The sequence below is a fragment of the Camellia sinensis genome, chromosome 10 (assembly GCF_055761805.1).
Source record: "Camellia sinensis isolate YWXY chromosome 10, ASM5576180v1, whole genome shotgun sequence".
In the NCBI taxonomy this organism is placed as follows: domain Eukaryota; kingdom Viridiplantae; phylum Streptophyta; class Magnoliopsida; order Ericales; family Theaceae; genus Camellia; species Camellia sinensis.
In genome coordinates this window covers 3,067,382-3,089,427 of record NC_138970.1, presented here as the reverse complement: position 1 = coordinate 3,089,427, position 22,046 = coordinate 3,067,382, and the positions used below count along the sequence as shown (strand labels likewise).

Here is a 22,046-nt window from a genome sequence, read left to right as displayed (position 1 = left end):
GTGTGGTGGATCTATTTAACTCCGCCGTTCGATTATCTCCCTCTCTAACTTTATCATTCTACAATCATTCTAAAAAAAATCAGTCTAGAAAATCCTGATTCATGGGCAACATGAATATTACTAACCATGATAGAAGTAAGGGCAGAGGAGGAGGATCATCATCATCTGCAATAACAACCACCATATTGGAATTTCGGAGAAGGTGTTTAGCGATGTTGCAGCAACAGAGGGCGCGCTGCTATATCCTCAGCCGCTGTATCTCCATGCTTCTCTGCTGGCACGCCCACGCTCTTCGCGACTAATCACTCAACCCTCTCTCTCTCTCTCTCTCTCTATAGAAAAAACATATATAAGTATATGCTTTGTAAAATATTACTTCTTCTTCCTGTTAAAAAAAATGCATACCTTCTGTTTCTCTTCTTGTAAAAAGAATCCATACCCTTTTTCTTTTTCAAATTTTTTTTTTTCATCTCTTTCGTAAAATATCACTTGTCCATCAGTCATGTTTCTTGTTCATATGTGAATGTACACAGAGCTTAGTGCTATGAATTGTATCATTAATCGCGACCATGCAATTTTGATTGTCATGCTCTGCTGCTAGATAGAGATTATTATACATGTATGTTGCTGGGGCTAATTTCTATTTCAAAATTGACCCATTTGAGTTTGGATACTCTTTGAAATTTGGCTAGTTTTCATTTTCAATTCACTTGTGTGTTGTGTGTATCTACGAAACAATTTGATGTAGATGATTGTTAAGTTGCTTTCGTGTTCGACTAGGCTATGAAAGGAAGAGACAAGGTATATTCCCTAGCTAGATGCTAAATATTTCACTTTCTTTAGTGGACCACTCCAAGGGGAAAATGTCACCCCTTTGAATACAACAGCTCTAGCCCTTCTCACTAACAAACTAATGCACTATTTGATTTACTGGAATAATGTGGAATGAAAATGAAATGAGATCGAATAGAATACAATGGTCATTTCTCAAACTTTCTTGTGGAATGATCAGTCCCTTGTAATGGCGCAATGATAATTCTATTTGCAATGCATTTTTTATTATTTTTTTAATAAACCAAACATTAAAATAAATATTTTGATAGAATGATCATGTTATTCCACTACTTAATAAGATTATGTTTCGCAGTTTATTAGAACTATTTATAACTTTTTTTTTCAAATTTTGTTTTGTGATTTTTAGCTTGCTACAAGGCCAAAATAGCTTAAATAATTTTTTATTAAAAAAATAATTAATAAAATGTTGAAGGAGAGATGGCTCTAGCTAATTTTTAGCTTGCTACAAGGCCAAAATAGCTTAAGTAATTTTTTTATTGAAAAAAATAATTAATAAAATGTTGAAAGAGAGATGCCTCTAGCTAATTATTAACTTTCAACTTGCAACAAATTATACCAAATGGGCCTTATGCTCCCATTTCGCACAGCCTTTGAAGTGGTTATCACTTTTTAATATTTAATATTTAGTGTAACTTATAGTTTATGAAACAAAAATGACTTGTACAAATTGATTTGATTATTAACAATTTGATTGGGAATGAGATTCATTTAGTTTTTGTATTTAAATTATCAAATTTTAATTTGTCAAAATTATACCAAACCAAGGCTAAGGCTCCTCGTCCCGTAGTGGGGTGTGCATTTGGTTGCTTTGGAAGTGTTTTTGTGGCCCTTAATCTGCTTAGGAGGCGTTTGGCCTTTACAGCAACTATGGTTATCAAAGCTCTTTATAGCACTTCTCACGCTTTTGGTGTATTTAGAGCAAATGACTCGTGCTACTTGGGATGGTTCGTGCATGCACGTTGAATGTAACAATCCTCTTGATCAATGTTTCAAACTTGTAGTTGTGAAATATGTGTTGTTCAAACCAGATTGCAATTGATGGCCGATGTTAAGTCTTATTTATGTGGTTAGTGGTGAATTCTTTATCCTAGGATTTTTCCAAAAATCAGTATCTCAAACCCTACTTTTAATTGTTAATTCAATTTCTCAATTTCATTTAATTTCCCCGTTGTCCCTGTGGATCGATACCTGGACTTACCGTTATTCTAAAAAATTTGGTATAGTTTAATGTTTATTTTTTGTGTGTGAAACGACCTATCAAATTTTGGCGCCGTTGCCGAGGACTTCTAGCGAAATTAATTAATTTAAAGTTACATTCTTATTTTAATTTTTAGTTTAGGATTTTATACTTTCGTGTTGCTAAGTGTGCAAAGTTTTTGCAATAAGAGCTATCATTGAAGTACAAGCGGAGTGCAACCGAGTTTTAAAATGCAAATCGCAACACTAAAGTGCTAAAAAAAAAAATACTCGCAAGCAAAGCACTAAAGTGCTAAACATAGAGAGCTCAAGTAGAGGTTGGAGACAACGGTTTATACGTCAAACATCTACAAGACGAGTAAAGCGTTTTTGTTAAACCGCTGTGAGTATTTTCTCCTTTGGCATTTTGCTTTCATAACTTAGTGCACCAGAGTCGGAACTTAGTGTGTGTGTGTGTGTGAGTGATGTATGCACGGGCGCCGTTCTAGTCGCTCTGAATTGTGGAGTTTGGACCTTGAACTAGAAAGAACTCTTAGGAAACTTGACCCTCTTCCCATGTTGCTAGGCTTGAATATCCATATCCATACTTCAAGCCATTAGAGATGGCGAACCCGAATGGCCTAAACGGGCCCAACCGAACCCTTAAGGATTACTTCACACCCACTGCATATACATCACCATCATACATTCAATTACTCGACACCATCGCTGCTCATTATGGGATTAAGTCCAGTACTATCCAAATACTCCCATCATTCCATAGACTAGCTCATGATGATCCTTACAAACATCTGCATGAATTTTTGGAAATTTACTATATAGTGAGAATCCAAAATTTCACCAATGAGGCCTTAATGTTGCGACTATTCCCATTTTCACTAAAGGACGAAGCCAAACATTGGTTGAATTCCTTGCTAATTTTGTCACAACATGGGACCAATTACAACAGAAGTTTTTGGAGAAGTACTTTTCCATTGGTAAGACCAACCAACTTAGACGAGTCATTACCAATTTGGCTCAAATTGATGGCGAGCAATTTTATGAAACATGGGAAAGACTTTGTGACCTTCTCCAACAGTGTCCCCACCACCAAGTGCCTGATTGGCAACTTGTTCAAACCTTTTACTATGGCTTAACTGAGCCTGACCGCCAAATGGTGGATTCTTCTTGTGGTGGGACATTCATGTCCAAAAATGATGCTGAGGTATGGCAATTATTTGAGAACCTAAGTGATAATTCCTTTCACCATGCCTCCGCAGCCCAACAAGTCCGGCAACCGATAGTTGGAGCCCTGAAAAGAGGGGGCATTTATGAGGTAGGGCAAAACCTAGAGTTAGCCCAACAAGTAGAGGCATTGTCCCACAAAATGGACCAATTATTAGCTTCAGGACATGCCCCTACACAGCAAAATCAGCCTCAATTTCACGAAGCATGTGCTATTTATGCGAGCCCTGCTTATGACTTGTGTAAGTGCCCTTCAGCATCACAATTTCCAGAATTAGTCCAAGAGCATATGAATGTGGCTCAAGGATTCTCCAGACTGGGTAATGACCCATATTCCAACACATACAACTTGAGATGGAGAAATCACCCTAATTTTTCATGGAGACCTCCTTCACAAGGCACTTCTTACAATCCTCCACCACCAAGGCAGAATTTTAATAATTTTGCTAACCAATCTTCCTACCAACCACCACAACCTTACCGGCAACCACAACCCTCGTCTGTTCCTCAAGGCAACTCAACATTTGAGACTCAAGTGTTGGAAGTTCTTTCAGAATTTAAGGGGTTAGCACCAGTAGTTCATTTCCATACTCACTCCATTGCCAAGCTAGAGGCCCAATTAGGTCAAATGGCTAGCAACATAAATAGGAGGGATGAGGGAAAATTACCAAGTCAAACTGTGGCTAACCCTAAGGGTCAATATGGGGCAGAGGGGTCGAGTGGGAATGGAAAACACCATGAACAGATGCAAACGGTGATCACTTTGAGAAGTGGGAGGGAGTTAGAGCCTCAGCCAGTTGCGTCTGATGCAGCTAGAGCTAAAAAGGGTGACCACGGTAGTAAACCCAATGAAAGCAAGGTGAGAGAGAAATACCTAAGGGGGATGACTTAGTCCCTAGTACTTCACATGAGTCTAAGGCACCATATGTGCCGAAGGCACCCTTTCTCCAATGCCTTGATACGCCGTCCCTTTTTAATAAGAAGATGGCATCCATGGAAGCAATGATGGAGGTGTTTAAACAAGTTAAAATCAACCTCTTCCTGTTGGAGGCGATTAAACAAGTACCCTCCTATGCTAAATTTTTGAAGGACCTCTGTACGCAAAAACGCAAATCTAGGACACATGTGTCCCAAAAAGTCGTACTCACGGAGCAAGTAAGCTTCATCTTATTGAGTGACACACCCCCTAAGCTTAAAGACCTGGGTGCCCTAACCATTACATGCATTATAGGGGACCATTTCATTGATGGGGCCTTGTTAGATTTGGGAGCTAGTGTCAATTTGTTGTCGTACTCTATATATGAGGAATTCAGGCTTGGTGAGTTGAAGCCCACTACTGTCCCACTCCAGTTGGCTAACCGGTCCCTCAAAGTGCCACATGGCATGATTGAGGATGTGTTAGTAAAGGTCAATAGGTTTTATTTTTCTATTGATTTTTTGGTTTTAGATATAGAACCAGTAGCCACCTCTAGGAAACAAATCTCGGTGATCTTAGGTTGACCTTCGTTGGCTACGGCTAATGCATGTATTAATTGTCATACCGAGGTTATGGATGTTTCATTTGGAAATATGCAAGTGAAACTCAATGTTTTCCAAGAATTCCAACAACCCTATGAAAGAGAGGAGTGCTTATTTGTAGATGTTGTAAGGGAGATAGTGGAGGAGGCTATACACTCAATTCTTGTAAAGGACCCTTTAGAGGCTTGTTTAACTCATTTTGGGTTTGAGGATTTTAATATAGACCGGTCAGCTGAGGAAGTGAATGCTTTACTTGATTCTTCTCCTATACTGGATTTTCCTCCGCAGAAAGCCCGGTTTGAGCGCTTTTCTCCTCTATCTAGGAAACCTGCCATACCATCTCTAGCCACACCACCTACGCTTGAGTTGAAGCCACTCCTGGCCACACTCACGTATATTTTTGTAGGGCCTCAAGATACTTTACCGATCATAATTGCATCTGACTTAACTACAAAGCATGAAAGTCAATTAATGAGTGTTCTCGTGGCACATCGGAGTGCTATAGGGTGGTCAGTGACTGATTTGAGAAGGATAGATCCCTCCGCGTGCATGCATTATATATATCTAGAGGACGACACCAAACCTTCTCGTGAAATGCAACGGAGGCTTAATCCCAATATGAAAAAGGTAGTAAAAAAAGAAGTGTTGAAATTGTTGGATGCAGGTATTATATAACCCATCTCGGATAGCAAGTGGGTGAGTCCTACACAAATGGTGCCCAAGAAATCGGGCATCACTGTTGTTGAGAGTAAGCGAGGAGAGTTAGTCCCCACATGAACCACTACTGGGTGGTGAGTGTGCATTGATTATAGGAGACTGAATTTCATGACTAGGAAAGATCACTTCCCTTACCTTTTATTGATCAGATCCTAGAGTGGTTAGTAGGGCAGAGCTATAATTGTTTCCTTGATGGCTATTCTGGTTACAATCAAGTTCCTGTGTATCCAAATGACCAAGAAAAGGCCACCTTCACATGTCCTTTTGGCACTTTTGCCAATCGCCGAATGCCCTTTGGGCTTTGCAATGCACTAGCGACCTTTCAACGGTGCATGATGGCTATCTTCTATGACATGGTGGAGAAATTCTTAGAAGTCTTCATGGATGACTTCTCCATGTTTGGACCGTCTTTTGAGGAATGTCTCTAGAACTTAACTAAAATACTTACTCAATGTGTGGAAACAAACCTTGTTTTGAGTTAGGAGAAGAGTCATTTTATGGTTCACGAGGGTATACTGTTAGGACACATTGTGTCCTCTCGAAGTATAGAGGTAGACAAAGCTAAAGTTAACCTCATTGCAGGCCTTCCTCCACTCACTTCTGTGCATCAAGTTAGGTCTTTCTTAAGGCATGTAGGTTTTTATCGTTGGTTCATCAAAGACTTTAGCAAAATATCTCGTCCTTTGTGTAGTTTACTTGCTAAGGACACCTTTTATCTTTGATGATACACGTTTGAAAGTTTTTAAAACACTTCGAGCTACACTTTCTACTGCCCCCATCATGCAATCCCCTGAGTGGTACCTTCCTTTTGAGATTATATGTGATGTATCTGATCAAGCCATCGGCGCCATCTTGGGCTAAAGGGTGAATAAAGTGCCCCATGTTATAGACTATGCTAGTCGTACTCTTTCTGATGCTCAATTAAACTACACTACCACTGAGAAAGAGTTACTAGCTGTTGTCTTTGCACTTGATAAGTTTTTGTCCTACCTCCTAGGGTCTAAAGTCATTGTGTTCACTGACCACGCCGCTTTGCGGTACTTATTGTCCAAAAAAGAGACCAAACCTAGGTTGATTAGATGGATTCTTCTCCTTTCGGAGTTTGACCTAGAAATCTAGGACAAGAAGGGATCCGAAAATGTAGTTGCAGATCATCTATCCTGAATCTTTATTAACTACACGAGTGATCCCTTAGCTTTGCACGACTCGTTTTCGGACAAGAAACTTCTTGCTGTATCATAAGTGACCCTCCCATGGTTTGCTCACATAGTGAATTACTTGGTGGTTGGTCAAATTCCTAAAATTTGTCTAAGTAAGACAAAGACTGATTTTTCTCACAAGTCAAGCACTATTTTCTAGGAAGACCTAAAATTGTTAAGTATTGTCTGAATCAAGTGCTTCAGTGTTATGTACCTCAGAGTGAAACCCATAACATTCTCACCTTTTGTCACTCTCATGCATGTGGCGGCCATTTTAGTAGGCAAAAAATGGCCACCAAGGTTTTACAATGTGGTTTCTATTGGCCTTCTATCTTCAAAGATGCCCATAACTTCTGTAGAGCTTGTGAGCGTTGTCAACGCATGAACTCTACGTCACGACGAGATATGATGCCAATGACCCCTATTTTGATTGTTGAGATTTTTTATATTTAGGGCATCAACTTCATGGGTCCCTTTCCACCATCTTTTGGATTTATATACATTTTGGTGGCTGTGGACTACATCTCCAAGTGGATTGAGGCAGTGGCCACCAGAACGAATGACCACAAAGTTGTAGTTAAATTCCTCGTTGAAACCATTTTTTGTCATTTTGGGTTCCCGAGTGCCATAATTAGTGACGGTGGCAAACATTTTTGCAACTGATTTTTTGAGGCATTAGTGCGAAAATACATGATCACCCACAAAGTTGGCACTCCCTATCATCCTCAGACTAGTGGTCAAGTAGAGGTTTCTAATAGGGAGGTTAAGCACATCCTCAAGAAAACTATGACGCCCGATAGGAAAGATTGGTCCACTAAGTTGGTTGATACACTTTGGGCCTATCGCACTACATACAAAACACCCATCAGGATGTCACCATATAGGATTGTGTTTGGGAAACCGTGCCATCTCCCTGTTGGGTTAGAACACCGGGCTTTGTGGGCCATTAAGAAGTTCAATTTTGATATGGCCAAAGCCGGTGACCACCGGAAACTCCAACTTAAGGAGTTAGAGGAGCTCCACAATAATGTATATGAGAGCTCCAAAATTTACAAGGCTAGGACTAAGGTATTTCATGATAAGCACATTTCTCGTAAGTCCTTCGAGCCTCACCAAAAAGTGTGGTTGTTCAATGCTAAATTGCGGTTGTTCCTGGGTAAACTCCGGTGCACGGTTTCCCAAACACAATCCTATATGGTGATATGGCCAAAGCCGGTGACCACCGGAAACTCCAACTTAAGGAGTTAGAGGAGCTCCACAATAATGTATATGAGAGCTCCAAAATTTACAAGGCTAGGACTAAGGTATTTCATGATAAGCACATTTCTCGTAAGTCCTTCGAGCCTCACCAAAAAGTGTGGTTGTTCAATGCTAAATTGCGGTTGTTCCTGGGTAAACTCCGGTCTCGGTGGGATGGCCCATATGAAGTTATTGAAGTCTTTCCGCATGGTGTAGTTGAGACTAAAAATCCATAAGATGGTACGACCTTCAAGGTCAATGGCTAAAGATTGAAGCATTATGTGGATGGTATTGAGAGAGGGGAGATGATTGAGGTTATCCACTTGACGGGACCAATATATCTTCCATCGCAATTATTTTGAGTCTAGGAGAATTTAAATCCTCTAAAGGTGTAATTCCTTTGGTGTTAGCCATGCCCAAACGGCATCTGACGGTCTGGTATAGCCACCTAATTATGTTTGTAGTGAGTTCCTAGGAGACCAACTGAAACGGTGGAAACTAAAGTTCGAATGGCAAAGCCTAGAACGCAAACGTTTGGAATTTCCGAGACTAAAGTCTGGTTTAAATACCCAAGGGTATGGAGATTGCTTCAAAACCACCCCGACTTGAACTCTGTATGGCAGCCCCATAGGTCGAGTTAGCTTTAGGCACATCGATTCTGGATACCAAATCAACCTAGTCTGTCACCCTGTTGGAAAATAGGGAAAGTTACAAACATAGCTAGGAAGAAAGCAGTACTCGTGGTTTTCGCGTGAAGATTATACCTTTGTTGAGCATTTAGATGTTTTCGAAGTGATATATTTATTTCAGATGTGCAATGAAGGTAAAATGGTTTGAATTTTTTAGGTTGTAATTGGGTTTAAAAAATAAAAATGAAAAATTCCGCACATGCGGCACAAATCCTAGTCCATTTGTTCGCTACTATTTTACATACAGGTGCGAGGGGTTGTGCGGCTTGTGTTGTCGCACATGCAACACGTCAGAATTTAAAAATAAAAAAAAAACATATTTCTTTATTGCAATTTTCTTATGTATTTTATTTTATTTTTTTCCTTATAAAAAAATATAAATAAATAAATATTGTGTTCATATCTGCATAGCTGGAGGTGCACCTACAATGTCTGGTAATATTCTCTCTCTTTCTCATTTACTTCGCATTTGTTTCCATTGCGGACAATGTCATATTCAAGTTAGGGGATGAGGGTGTGGGAGCCGAATAATGGCAAAATCAGAAGGTGCGTACCTTAGAAGATTGATATTAATCGGCTGTATCCTACGAGAATGGGAAGCTAAATATAATATATGTGTCGAATAAGTGTAGATCCTTAGAGCCGAATAAGAGAAAGGATAATGATTAAAAAGTAGGCCCTGGCCCCGAGGATCAAAAGGAACAAGTATAAATACAAGAACAATGGATTGAGAAAGGTATGTAAGAATCACTTCACTTAACTTAGTAAACAAGCTATCCTGAGTGTCTGAATTGACTTGTCCGTCGGAGTGCTAATTCTGGCACCCCCGACCAGAGTGTTTGTATCTTTTCAAGTGACTAGCTGAGGATCACTAGCGTCTCCCAGGATCTGAAGAGTATTTCCAAACCACTTCTCCACAATTGGCGCCGTCTATGGGAATACTCAAATACATCCATGGCAGGCGTGACTGAAGATCCTCCGATAGCCACTGACGAGACCGCACAGAGAGATGACCTCACTCCAGCAAATATGCTCGGAAAGGAAACCATCGCTACAAGACGCGCCTTGAACTTCGACTCACCAACGACTTCAGCGCAAGAGACAATGCAAGCGATCATAGAACAAGCAAAGCAGAATGAACAAAGGCTGGAGAACATGATCACTGAAAATTAACGTCTCTGTCAAGATTTGGCCCTAGAAGTAGAAAAATCCAGAGAAGCCGTGCACCAAGATCCCGAACGACCTCCGAGGGCAGGTGGACAACGACCTCGAGCCCGACCAAAGGATACCGATAGCGACTCCAACTCATTACCCACGGAGCTCAACAAGAAGGGACGATCCAAAACTTCTAGCTCCTCCGAAAAAAGTCTACATACGAGGAACAAGCGCAGAAGAAGCAGTTCAAACGAAGAGGACCAGCATGATCCTTTTGTCCGACGGATTGCAAGGGCGGCCCTGCCCAAGAAGTTCAAAGCTACATCATTCACTCTTTACGACGGAAAATCAGACCCCACTGATCATATCCGTCACTACAAGCAGGCCATGACATTGCATGCAGACAACGAAGCCCTCATATGCCGAATATTCCCCAGCAGCCTGGGGCCATCAGCTGTCAGGTGGTATTACAAGCTAGAGCCGGCTTCGATCAAAAGCTTCCATCAATTATAGAAATCCTTCAGGGCCAGGTTCATCACCAACGAGGTACAGCTGAAATAGGCTGACTCTCTCTGGGCTATGCAGATCCAGTCAGGAGAAACGCTCAGAGCGTATTCGGTGCGCTATTGGGAGTGCTTCAACCTCGTCGACGACGCTTGCAACGACTCCATGGCCATCACCGCCTTCAAAATGGAACTACATCCTGACAGTGCTCTTCGCAGTTCCCTGACCAGAAGACCCCCCAAAACAGTCTGGGCGTTGATGAAGACAGTTGAAGAGTATTGCAAAGTGGAATATGATGCCTTGAGAATAAAAGCCGGACAAATGTCCAACAAAACGGCCCCCCTTGAAATTACTCAACCAATAAGTTCCGTGCCACCTCCGAGCCCTGAGCCACGGCAACGCGCTAAATGAGACAAAAGGCGGGGCTCTCGCCAATCAAGCGATCAATGCTCCCACTGGACGAATGAACAACTGCAAGTCGACAGCAGGCGCTCGAGGCGTGCCGACAAGAAGTACACGGAGTTGTCAAAACCAATCACTGCAATAATGACATAAGTCCAACACCTTCCATTCTTCAAATGGTCGTCAAAGATGGTGGGGCCACCCGACACGCGAAGAAGGGATAGGCGGTGCGAGTATCACAAAGATCACGGCCACGAAACCGAGAGTTGTTACGCATTAAAGGAGCACCTAGAAGAACTGGTGCAAGACGGCCGACTGCAACAGTACGTAAGAAAGGGAAAGCCAATCAAGGCATTAGCCTTGAAGCAGGACTCACCTCCACTTGGCGTGATCCATATAATCTACAACTTGCCTGCATCCCCAACCGTGCACACAATTCAATTGCATCCAATCACCCAAAAACAACGTATTCCGACTGAATGGCCCAAAGAAGCTCCGACAATTACTTTCAATGACTCCGATCTTAGCGGCACAACAGCCTCCCACATCGATCTGTTGGTCATCAAATTACGCGTAAATCGGTGCACCATTGAACGCATTCTCATAGACCCAGGGAGTACTTCAGAGGTTATATATTACAAAACTTTCATCAAACTCGGCTTCAACGAGTCAGATCTGTCTCCGGCGCCTCACCCATTGTTCGGCTTTAATACGAATCCTAAGTACCTGTTAGGGAAGATCATACAACCTATTTGAGTGGGCTCCAGAACGGTCAAAGTAGAATTCCTGGTCGTAAAGCTCCCTTCACCGTATAATGTCATCATGGGGCGAACCTGGTTACATATTATGAAGGTCGTTCCAAGCACTTATCATCAGCTTGTGCGCTTCCCGACAGCCCATGGCATTGAAGAAATCCGTGGCTCCCCGCAATCGGTACAAGCAGAGATTTTATGAAAACCCTATCACTGACCCGACCTGTGGGCTTTGATACTTGTATATATATCACTTCTGCAATGCAAACCATTTTTCTTCATCGCTCAATTCATTTCTCAAAGGCCCCCTTTGGTGCATGACACCTTAGGGCCGATTAAGTCTCCGGATTCGGAGCGCCCTTCGTGGATATCACGATTGGCCACATTAAGTCTCCGGATTCGGAGCCTCCTTTGGTGCATGACACCTTAGGGCCGATGAAGACTTCAGATTTGGAATGCCCTTCGTGGATATCACGATTGGCCACATTAAGTCTCCGGATTCGGAGCCCCCTTTAGTGCATGACACCTTAGGGCCGATTAAGTCTCCCGATTTGGAGCCTCTTTTGGTGCATGCCACCTTAGGGCCGATTAAGTATCCAGATTCAGAGCGCCCTTCGTGGATATCACGATTGGCCACATTAGGTCTCCGGATTCGGAGCCCCCTTTGGTGCATGACACCTTAGGGCCGATTAAGACATCAGATTCGGAGTGCCCTTCGTGGATATCACGATTGGCTACATTAAGTCTCCGGATTCGGAGCCCCCATTGGTGCATGACACCTTAAGGCCGATTAAGTCTCCCGATTTGGAGCCCCTTTTGGTGCATGACACCTTAGGGCCGATTAAGTCTCCTGATTCGGAGCCCCCTTTGATGCATGACACCTTAGGGCCGATTAAGACTCCGGATTCGGAGCGCCCTTCGTGGATATCACGATTGGCTACATTAAGTCTCCAGATTCGGAGCCCCCTTTGGTGCATGACACCTTAAGGCCGATTAAGACTCCGAATTCGGAGCGCCCTTCGTGGATATCACGATTGGCCAAATTAAGTCTCCCGATTCGGAGCCCCCTTTGGTGCATGACACCTTAGGGCCGATTAAGACTCCCGATTCAGAGCGCCCTTCATGGATATCACGATTGGCCACATTAAGTCTCCATATTCAGAGCCCCCTTTGGTGCATGACACCTTAGGGCCGATTAAGACTCCGGATTCGGAGCGCCCTTCGTGGATATCACGATTGGCCACATTAAGTCTCCGAATTCGGAGCCCCCTTTGGTGCATGACACCTTAGGGCCGATTAAGTTTCCTGATTTGGAGCCCCCTTTGGTGCATGACACCTTAGGGCCGATTAAGTCTCCGGATTCGGAGCCCCCTTTGGTGCATGACACCTTAGGGCCGATTAAGACTCCGGATTCAGAGCACCCTTCGTGGATATCACGATTGGCCACATTAAGTTTTCGGATTCGGAGCCCCCTTTGGTGCATGACACCTTAGGGCCGATTAAGTCTCCCGATTTGGAGCCCCCTTTGGTGCATGACACCTTAAGGCTGATTAAGACTCCAGATTCGGAGCGCCCTTCGTGGATATCACGATTGGCCACATTAAGTCTCCGGATTCGGAGCCCCCTTTGGTGCATGACACCTTAACGACGATTAAGACTCTGGATTCGGGGCGCCCTTCGTGGATATCATGATTGGCCACATTAAGTCTCCGAATTCAGAGCCCCTTTTGGTGCATGACACCTTAGGGCCGATTAAGTCTCCTGTTTGGAGCCCCCTTTGGTGCATGACACCTTAGGGCTGATTAAGTCTCCGGATTCAGAGCCCCCTTTGGTGCATGACACCTTAGGGACGATTAAGACTCCGGTTTTGGAGCGCCATTCGTGGATATCACGATTGGCCACATTAAGTCTACGGATTCAGAGCCCCCTTTGGTGCATGACACCTTAGGGCCAATTAAGACTCTGAATTTGGAGCGTCCTTCGTGGATATCACGATTGGCCACATTAAGTCTCTGAATTCGGAGCCCCCTTTGTTGCATGACACCTTAGGGCTGATTAAGACTCCGGATTCAGAGCGCCCTTCGTAGATATCACGATTGGCCACATTAAGTCTCCCCATTTAGAGCCCCCTTTGGCGCATGACACCTTAGGGCCGATTAAGACTCCGAATTCGCATCGCCCTTAGTGGATATCACGATTGGACACATTAAGTCTCCCGATTTGGAGCCCCCGTTGGTGCATGACACCTTAGGGCCGATTAAGACTCTGGATTCGGAGCGCCCTTCGTGGATATCACGATTGGCCACATTAAGTCTCCAGATTCGGAGCCCCCTTTGGGGCGTGACACCTTAGGGCCGATTAAGTCTCCGGATTCGGAGTCCCTTTTGGTGCATGACACCTTAGGGCCGATTAAGACTCCGAATTCGGAGCGCCCTTCGTGGATATCACGATTGGCCACATTAAGTCTCCGGATTCGGAGCCCCTTTTGGTGCATGACACCTTAAGGTCGATTAAGTCTCCCGATTTGGAGCCCCCTTTGGTGCATGACACCTTAGGGCCGATTAAGTCTCCGGATTCGGAGCCCCCTTTGGTGCATGACACCTTAGAGCCGATTAAGACTCTGGATTCGGAGCGCCCTTTGTGGATATCACGATTGGCTACATTAAGTCTCCGGATTCGGAGCCCCCTTTGGTGCATGACACCTTAAAGCCGATTAAGTCTCCCGATTTGGGGCCCCCTTTGGTGCATGAGACCTTAGGGCCGATTAAGTCTCCCGATTCGGAGCCCCCTTTGGTGCATGACACCTTAGGGCCTATTAAGACTCCAGATTCGGAGCGCCCTTCGTAGATATCACGATTGGCTACATTAAGTCTCCAGATTCGGAGCCCCCTTTGGTGCATGACACCTTAGGGCTGATTAAGACTCCGAATTCGGAGCGCCCTTCGTGGATATCACGATTGGCCAAATTAAGTCTCCGGATTCGGAGCCCCCTTTGGTGCATGACACCTTAGGGCCGATTAAGACTGCAGATTCGGAGCGCCCTTCGTGGATATCACGATTGGCCACATTAAGTGTCCGGATTCGGAGCCCCCTTTGGTGCATGACACCTTCGGGCCGATTAAGACTCCGGATTCGGAGCGCCCTTCGTGGATATCACGATTGGCCACATTATGTCTCCAAATTCGGAGCCCCCTTTGGTGTATGACACCTTAGGGCCGATTAAGTCTCCCGATTTGGAGCCCCCTTTGGTGCATGACACCTTAGGGCCGATTAAGTCTCCGGATTCAGAGCCCCCTTTGGTCATGACACCTTAGGGCCGATTAAGACTCCGGATTCAGAGCGCCCTTCGTGGATATCACGATTGGCCACATTAAGTCTTCGGATTCGGAGCCCCCCTTGGTGCATGACACCTTAGGGCCGATTAAGTCTCCCGATTTGGAGCCCCCTTTGGTGCATGACACCTTAAGGCTGATTAAGACTCCAGATTCGGAGCGCCCTTCGTGGATATCACGATTGGCCACATTAACTCTCCGGATTCGGAGCCCCCTTTGGTGCATGACACCTTAGCGACGATTAAGACTCTGGATTCGGGGCGCCCTTCGTGGATATCACGATTGGCCACATTAAGTCTCCGAATTCAGAGCCCCTTTTGGTGCATGACACCTTAGGGCCGATTAAGTCTCCCGATTTGGTGCCCCCTTTGGTGCATGACACCTTAGGGCCGATTAAGTCTCCCGATTCAGAGCCCTCTTTGGTGCATGACACCTTAGGGCCGATTAAGACTCCGGATTCGGAGCACCCTTCGTGGATATCACGATTGGCCACATTAAGTCTCCGGATTTAGAGCCCCCTTTGGTGCATGACACCTTAGGGCCAATTAAGACTCCGAATTCGGAGCGCCCTTTGTGGATATCACGATTGGCCACATTAAGTCTTCGAATTTGGAGCCCCCTTTGCTGCATGACACCTTAGGGTCGATTAAGACTCCGGATTCGGAGCGCCCTTCGTAGATATCACGATTGGCCACATTAAGTCTCCCGATTTAGAGCCCCCTTTGGCGCATGACACCTTAAGGGCGATTAGGACTCTGAATTCGCAGCGTCCTTAGTGGATATCACGATTGGCTACATTAAGTCTCCCGATTTGGAGCCCCCTTTGGTGCATGACACCTTAGGGCCGATTAAGACTCTGGATTCGGAGCGCCCTTCGTGGATATCATGATTGGCCACAATAAGTCTCCGGATTCGGAGCCCCCTTTGGTGCGTGACACCTTAAGGCCGATTAAGTCTCCGGATTCGGAGTCCCTTTTGGTGCATGACACCTTAGGGTCGATTAAGACTCCGGATTCGGAGCGCCCTTCGTAGATATCACGATTGGCCACATTAAGTCTCCCGATTTAGAGCCCCCTTTGGCACATGACACCTTAAGGGCGATTAGGACTCTGAATTCGCAGCGCCCTTAGTGGATATCACGATTGGCTACATTAAGTCTCCCGATTTGGAGCCCCCTTTGGTGCATGACACCTTAGGGCTGATTAAGACTCTGGATTCGGAGTGCCCTTCGTGGATATGATGATTGGCCACATTAAGTCTCCGGATTCGGAGCCCCCTTTGGTGCGTGACACCTTAAGGCCGATTAAGTCTCCGGATTCGGAGCCCCTTTTGGTGCATGACACCTTAGGGCCGATTAAGACTCCAAATTCGGAGCGCCCTTCGTGGATATCACGATTGGCCACATTAAGTCTCCAGATTCGGAGCCCCCTTTGGTGCATGACACCTTAGGGCCGATTAAGTCTTCGTATTCGGAGTACCCTTCGGCACGAACAAAACAAAACAAAACACGCCAACATCCGAAATAAGGTGCTTAACTAAGCATATAAAAAATTCAGAATAAGACACAAATGTTTGAAATAAAACTTTTTATTTGATCAAACAGTTGTTACATAAACGCAACCCGCATTTGAGCTACAATACCCATTTTCAACCTCAAAAGCTAAAAAGGGGAAAAGACGCATTGGTAAAGCGACAGCGCCGAATCAACTCCCGTCACCTGGAAGTCCTCCACGGTTTGCAATGCCTTGAGCCAACTGTGCCCAAGCCCATGACTTGCGCATTGCCAAACTTCCCCTGATACCATTGACAATGTCAAGGCAAAGATCTAGGACAAGGAAGGATAAACCCAACGGTCATTGCCTTTCCTTTCGGTGTGATCTGCTTCGATGACTTGAAGACTCATGCCAACTTTTGGACGCCCTACCTCCCATACGGATGGGTCCTCTGCCGCACTCCATTGCAACACCAAGCTCGGCTGAACTCCAAGCCTCTCTAACTAACATCCCCACTTATCTCACCTCACATAATAAGTGATTGTTTATATGCGCGAAGCGCCCACTCCTTTTATTTTCAATACTGGCAGCGATCTCAAGGCCCCAATCTCGAGGTGATTTCATTAACGCTAAACTCCATGAGACAAACGTCGGTTGACATTCGCCACGGCCTAGTTATCCATTCGGCACTGGCCAAAAATCTAGACCCCGTGCTGAGTCAAATTTGCCACAGCCACTCTACTCACTGGTTTTTGGCTTCCTCAAGTTACAATGGCCTCATTCAGGAATAAACCGGCGTATCACTGGACACTTAACAGATACTCAAACCGACTAACGTTTATACATTCATTCAAAGATGTATACAATAAAACGAAACACGTACATGCCGAATACGAACTGCAACGAAATATTTATAATAGAGCTTTCTATTCAATCAAACAAACAATAAATTACATAGTTTTGACGTGATCTGCGTTTCAACTTTACAATAGGTATATTTATACGGCGTCACCCTCATCCTCACTCTTCTCAACTTCAAAAACGAAAAATGAAAAATGTTTACTGTGGTAGAGTGGCGATGCCGAATCAATGCGCGATGCTCGAAGAGCTTCTGCGGCTTGAGATGCCTTGATCCAACCGTGCCTAAATCCACGATTTTCACATCGGCAAACTTCTTCGGCAAGTTTCTCCTTGGTCTTTTCAATTCCAACTTTTCGGCCTTCATGAAAACCTTTTTCATAGGCCCTCTCCTTCGCGGTCTCCATTGCGAACATACTCGCCGTCTCACGATCGGCGAGCACGATACTGATAAGCCGACTGGTAACCCTTTCTTCCATGATTGGGTTTCCCTACCCGGCGGGTTGTACTTGAGCCGCCTTGGTCTTCCTTAACTCGCGCTCAGCCGCCTCCGCGCAAGCCTCCAAACTTTGAATACGTTCCTCCTTCTTCTCCATTTCTGAGTGGGCAGCGCGCAGCCGCATGCCGATTTCATAGGCAGTGTAAAGCCCCTTCACCGCCCCGCGAATGCCTTCACGAAATACTTCGTAGTCCTGTCAACCTACCATCGATTGCTGAACCTCAGGAGGAAAAATTTGTCGAGCAAACTCGACCACTACATTTGGGTCTCGAACGATCGAGTCCGCCTCTGTCATGGGTCTATTCCCCACAAATACCGCAAAGCTTAATGGGCACGGATTCCCGTCAGATTCTCGACTCGAGGTTGAGGAGATCTGCCCTACGACTGCTTGTCCTGCCTAGGCGACCTGCTTCGACGTCGAGGAGACTAATGCCTCTCTCGATCCCTGGAACTCCTACTCCCTATGCGCGAAGGGTCACCACCTCGATTCATGTCTCCACCCAGCTCAGCTAGCGTCCTCGCTTCCCCTTTGCTGTTAAAGAAAAGTCTGTTCGACATTCACACAATACCTTCAAAAGCTGGAGTCAGTTGCCTACTGTGCTCATAAAAGTTGTACCTTTAATCATTTATCCTTTACAGAGGCAGCACCCTCGAGGCAATCTCATTAATTGTGAAAACCTCAATCGCTCGGCACCGATTGGATCGACCCGCCTAGGGCAAGGGCAGATAGATTTATCAATATATTTGGCTCAAGTGCTCCAGCCGGCCCATGAATCGACTTCAAAACTCTTGAGTGATCATGCACCGCCTGGGGCAGGGGTAGATAGATTTATCAATATATTCGGCTTAAGTGATCGAATATGTTAGGCTTAAGTGATCCAGCCAGCTCATGAATCGACTTCGAAACTCCTGAGTTCGTCTCATCCGACACCCGAATGATCATGCACCACCTGGGGCAAGGGCAAATTAATCAATCTATTCAGATTAAGTGCCCCAGCCGGCCCATGAATCGATTCACCAACGTAATACCCACGAACTATTCGGCATACGAATGATAAGTCAATATTGCCAAGATATTCAATCGTAGAAAGCTCAACAGAGTAATCATTTTATCTAAAGTAGTGAAAGGCAAAAATTCTTCACCAACATAACATCACAAACTGCGCATAAGTAGTAGTGAAACGACAAGGTAATTTTCATTAATAAATTGAGTGCAGACAGTAACCAATTTATACATGAAAACTACTCGGAACCAACAAAAGTCCTTAAAACAAAAACATACATCAAAAGGTAAAGTATTTCATAAAATTCGAATGACTCCCAAATCAATCCTCGGGGCCAGACTCAAGTGGCTCAATGTCCACCTGCTCATAAGGAATTGGCAAGGCCAATGTAACCACAGCGGCATCAAGGGCCTTAAGCCACCCATGTTTGAATCCCCGATTCTCAAACTTGGGGACTTCATATACGTATTCCTCGAAGGCAGCGCCTTTTCCTGCTTCGAATGCGGCAGAAGCCTCAGATTCTGCCTTTTCCTTGGCCGCCTTCAACTCTACTAACTCAGTCTCCACCTTGTTAAGTGCCTCCTCGGCTACCCTAAGCGATTATTTGCTTGCGTTCGCCCTATCTTCGGCATCAGAATAAAGATGATCAGCAGTCCGAGCCCTTTTTACTTCGGCTTCGGCTCGCGCAGTCTCCATTACGGCTCTCATCATCTCAAACTCGGCCCTGCTCTTTTGATCGCCCACTTCTAACTACAAACGGTCAATCCTCTCAAGGACATCGTGTAGGCGATGGCCCAAGTCGGCGATCCTGCCGACCGTCTGCAAAATGAGTTGGGATCGTTAGATGCCATAGGCAACCAAAATCAAAATAAGTCAAGTTCACCTACCAAAAGGGCCGACTGTGCAGATAGGGCTATGGCCACCAAATCCGACACGACGTGAAAGGATGCCTTATCAGCTGGTAGGGAGACTGAAGCCGCCAGGCTCAAAGCTACCGCTGGGTCGATAATGATGGATGCGTTAGAGGAAATCAGCGTGTCTCTGATCTTCGGCTGAACAATGAAAGGAACAACCACGTCCGACTCTTCTAAGCAAGGCTTTTTGTCAGCAGGACTATCTTCTGAACCGGCCCATCCCTTGGCGCTACGCTTCTTGCCCCGCTCTTCCGGAATCAACCATTCTTCAATGACCGGTTGTTCAACCTCTTTCGCCGTTTCGGCCGCAACAATCTGAGCCGGCTCTTCAATAACGGGTTCGAAAGACTCAATCAAGGCAGGTCCAGAGTGGGCGGCCTCGACCTTTTTTCGGGCGGCCATTCGCTCGGCATTTTTGTTTCGAGCCATCTGCATGAGGTTTTCCCTAGCCATACCTTTAAAAAAATCGCCGGGTAGGTCTCCCAAACTTCCAAAAATATCTCCAAAAGAAAACTCTGCCTGACCCGAAGTGGACGGCGATGTAGGCTGACTAAGTTTGGCTGCCTCAAACGCCGAGTTTAGGGCCTCGTCAACCTCTTCGGCCTCCTCAGCGAACTCTCTGGCTGGTTCGATGACTACCTCTACCACTGGCTCCACGTCTTGCCTCGAATCAGAAGCTTTGAGACCAACCTACCTAAGGCTCCTGAAGCTAGGGAAGATAAGAGCCGCAAGGTGTTGATCGCCGGATGGAGTCAGAATGTTGTCAGCGGCCAAAAAAGTAGTATAAGTAGGCTCGTATCGAAGAAGTATGTGGGCCGCTCTCCCTTGCTTCTGTACGTTTGGACGGCCGAAGTATCCGAGTGCAGTCGCAATCTGCACAAGGACTACGTTGTCAGTAGAAACCAAAATCTTCTTCAATTTACTGTCTGCAAAGACAAAAGGTTAAACATGGAGAGAAGGCCGAGTGAAAGAAAAGTTCAATAAACGCAAGGAGACACACGACAACCTGGTTCACCCCTTTGTTTGGGAATAGGGTCTAGGCGACCCTCGCCTTTGCCATATTCCCAGTTCCCTCGGACATTGACCATTACGTCGTCCACACGCTTACCAGAACTGGCAAGCATGGTTACCAAATGATGGTCAGTATCCTTGGCCCTACGAAAGTACCGCCCAAGCCGACCAGAAGATTTGGCTAAAGCATAGCAGTGCCGAATGGCCGAAATGCCAAGATCAATCCTGAGGTGCCAGTTCAACTCTACGATCCCCATTACGATTCAAAAAAAGTTCACGTTGGGCTAAGAATGAATCAGACCCCAATGGCGAAAGTCGGCCCTAAGGAATGGATGTAGGGGAAAACGGACCCCGCCCTCTGCAATGGATAGGAGAGGAAAGACGATTGAATTTCGATCCTCTCTCTCCATATCCAGAGTATTGTCCATCACTAGAGACAGATGAACATCGTCAGGGATGGAAAAGTGTCGCCGGAATCCGAAAACACGACCCTTAGAAAGGAGGTCTTTCAAGTGTTTAGCCATTTTCGCGGGGAATCAAGGGTTCGCCAAAATTAAAATAACAAACAGAAAGTAGGATTGCAAAGAAAAGAGAAGAAGACTTACGAGGAGCAAGGGGGACGAGGGTAGACGGAGAAGAGTTACAGAAAATGCGAGTCAGAGAAGGGATACCCGCTGGCGGTCCAAGAGTCTCGAATACTCGACGAAATGTGCACTCGAAAGGACTGAAATTTCAAATCGCAATAAATGCGAGACGCACGAATGAGGCGGGAAAGTGTAATGATGACCGAAAAGGTGTGCGTATTTTGACATCTATATTGGGGTACGCGAAGCCGCCTGACCTATTTTGACTTTTCCAATTCAAGACCAAACACGCCAATTAACTACTATCAATGGGGAGTTCGGGGGGCAATTGTGGGAACCGAATAATGGCAAAATGAGAAGGTGCGTACTTTAGAAGACTGATATTAATCGGTTGTATCCTACGAGAATGGGAAGCTAAATATAATATATGTGCCGAATAAGTGTAGATCCTTAGAGCCGAATAAGTGTAGATCCTTAGAGCCGAATAAGTGTAGATCCTTAGAACCGAATAAGAGAAAGGACAATGATTAAAAAGTAGGCCCTGGCCCCGAGGATCAAAAGGAACAGGTATAAATACAAGAACAATGGATTGAGAAAGGTATGTAAGAATCACTTCACTTAACTTAGTAAACAAGCTATCCTGAGTGTCTGAACTGACTTGTCCATCGGAGTGCTAATTCCGGCACCCACGACCGGAGTGTTTGTATCTTTTCAGGTGACTAGTTGAGGATCACTAGCATCTCCCAAGATCTGAAGAGTATTTCTAAACCACTTCTCCACAGAGGGTATTTTCTTTTGTGTACTTCTGCTTGGCTCTTAATTCATAATTCATGTTTATACCTGTTTCACTTGATTGCACTACTTCACTTGATGTTGACTTGTGCTAGTAGACTTGTAGAC

The 22,046-nt window shown here is 45.1% G+C and overlaps 1 protein-coding gene across 1 annotated transcript; it reads left to right on the top strand.

Annotated features, from left to right (window-relative positions):
* Nucleotides 1–7,400: 7,400 nt before the first annotated feature.
* Nucleotides 7,401–7,958, top strand: LOC145801529 (uncharacterized). Its single transcript, XM_082893297.1, has one exon. The coding sequence runs from the start codon at nucleotides 7,401–7,403 to the stop codon at nucleotides 7,956–7,958; it is 558 nt and encodes a 185-aa protein (XP_082749423.1).
* Nucleotides 7,959–22,046: the final 14,088 nt, after the last annotated feature.

Coding starts and splice junctions, on each gene's coding strand:
- LOC145801529 (XM_082893297.1), top strand. CDS start 7,401: ATGATCACCCACAAAGTTGGCACTCCCTATCATCCTCAGACTAGTGGT.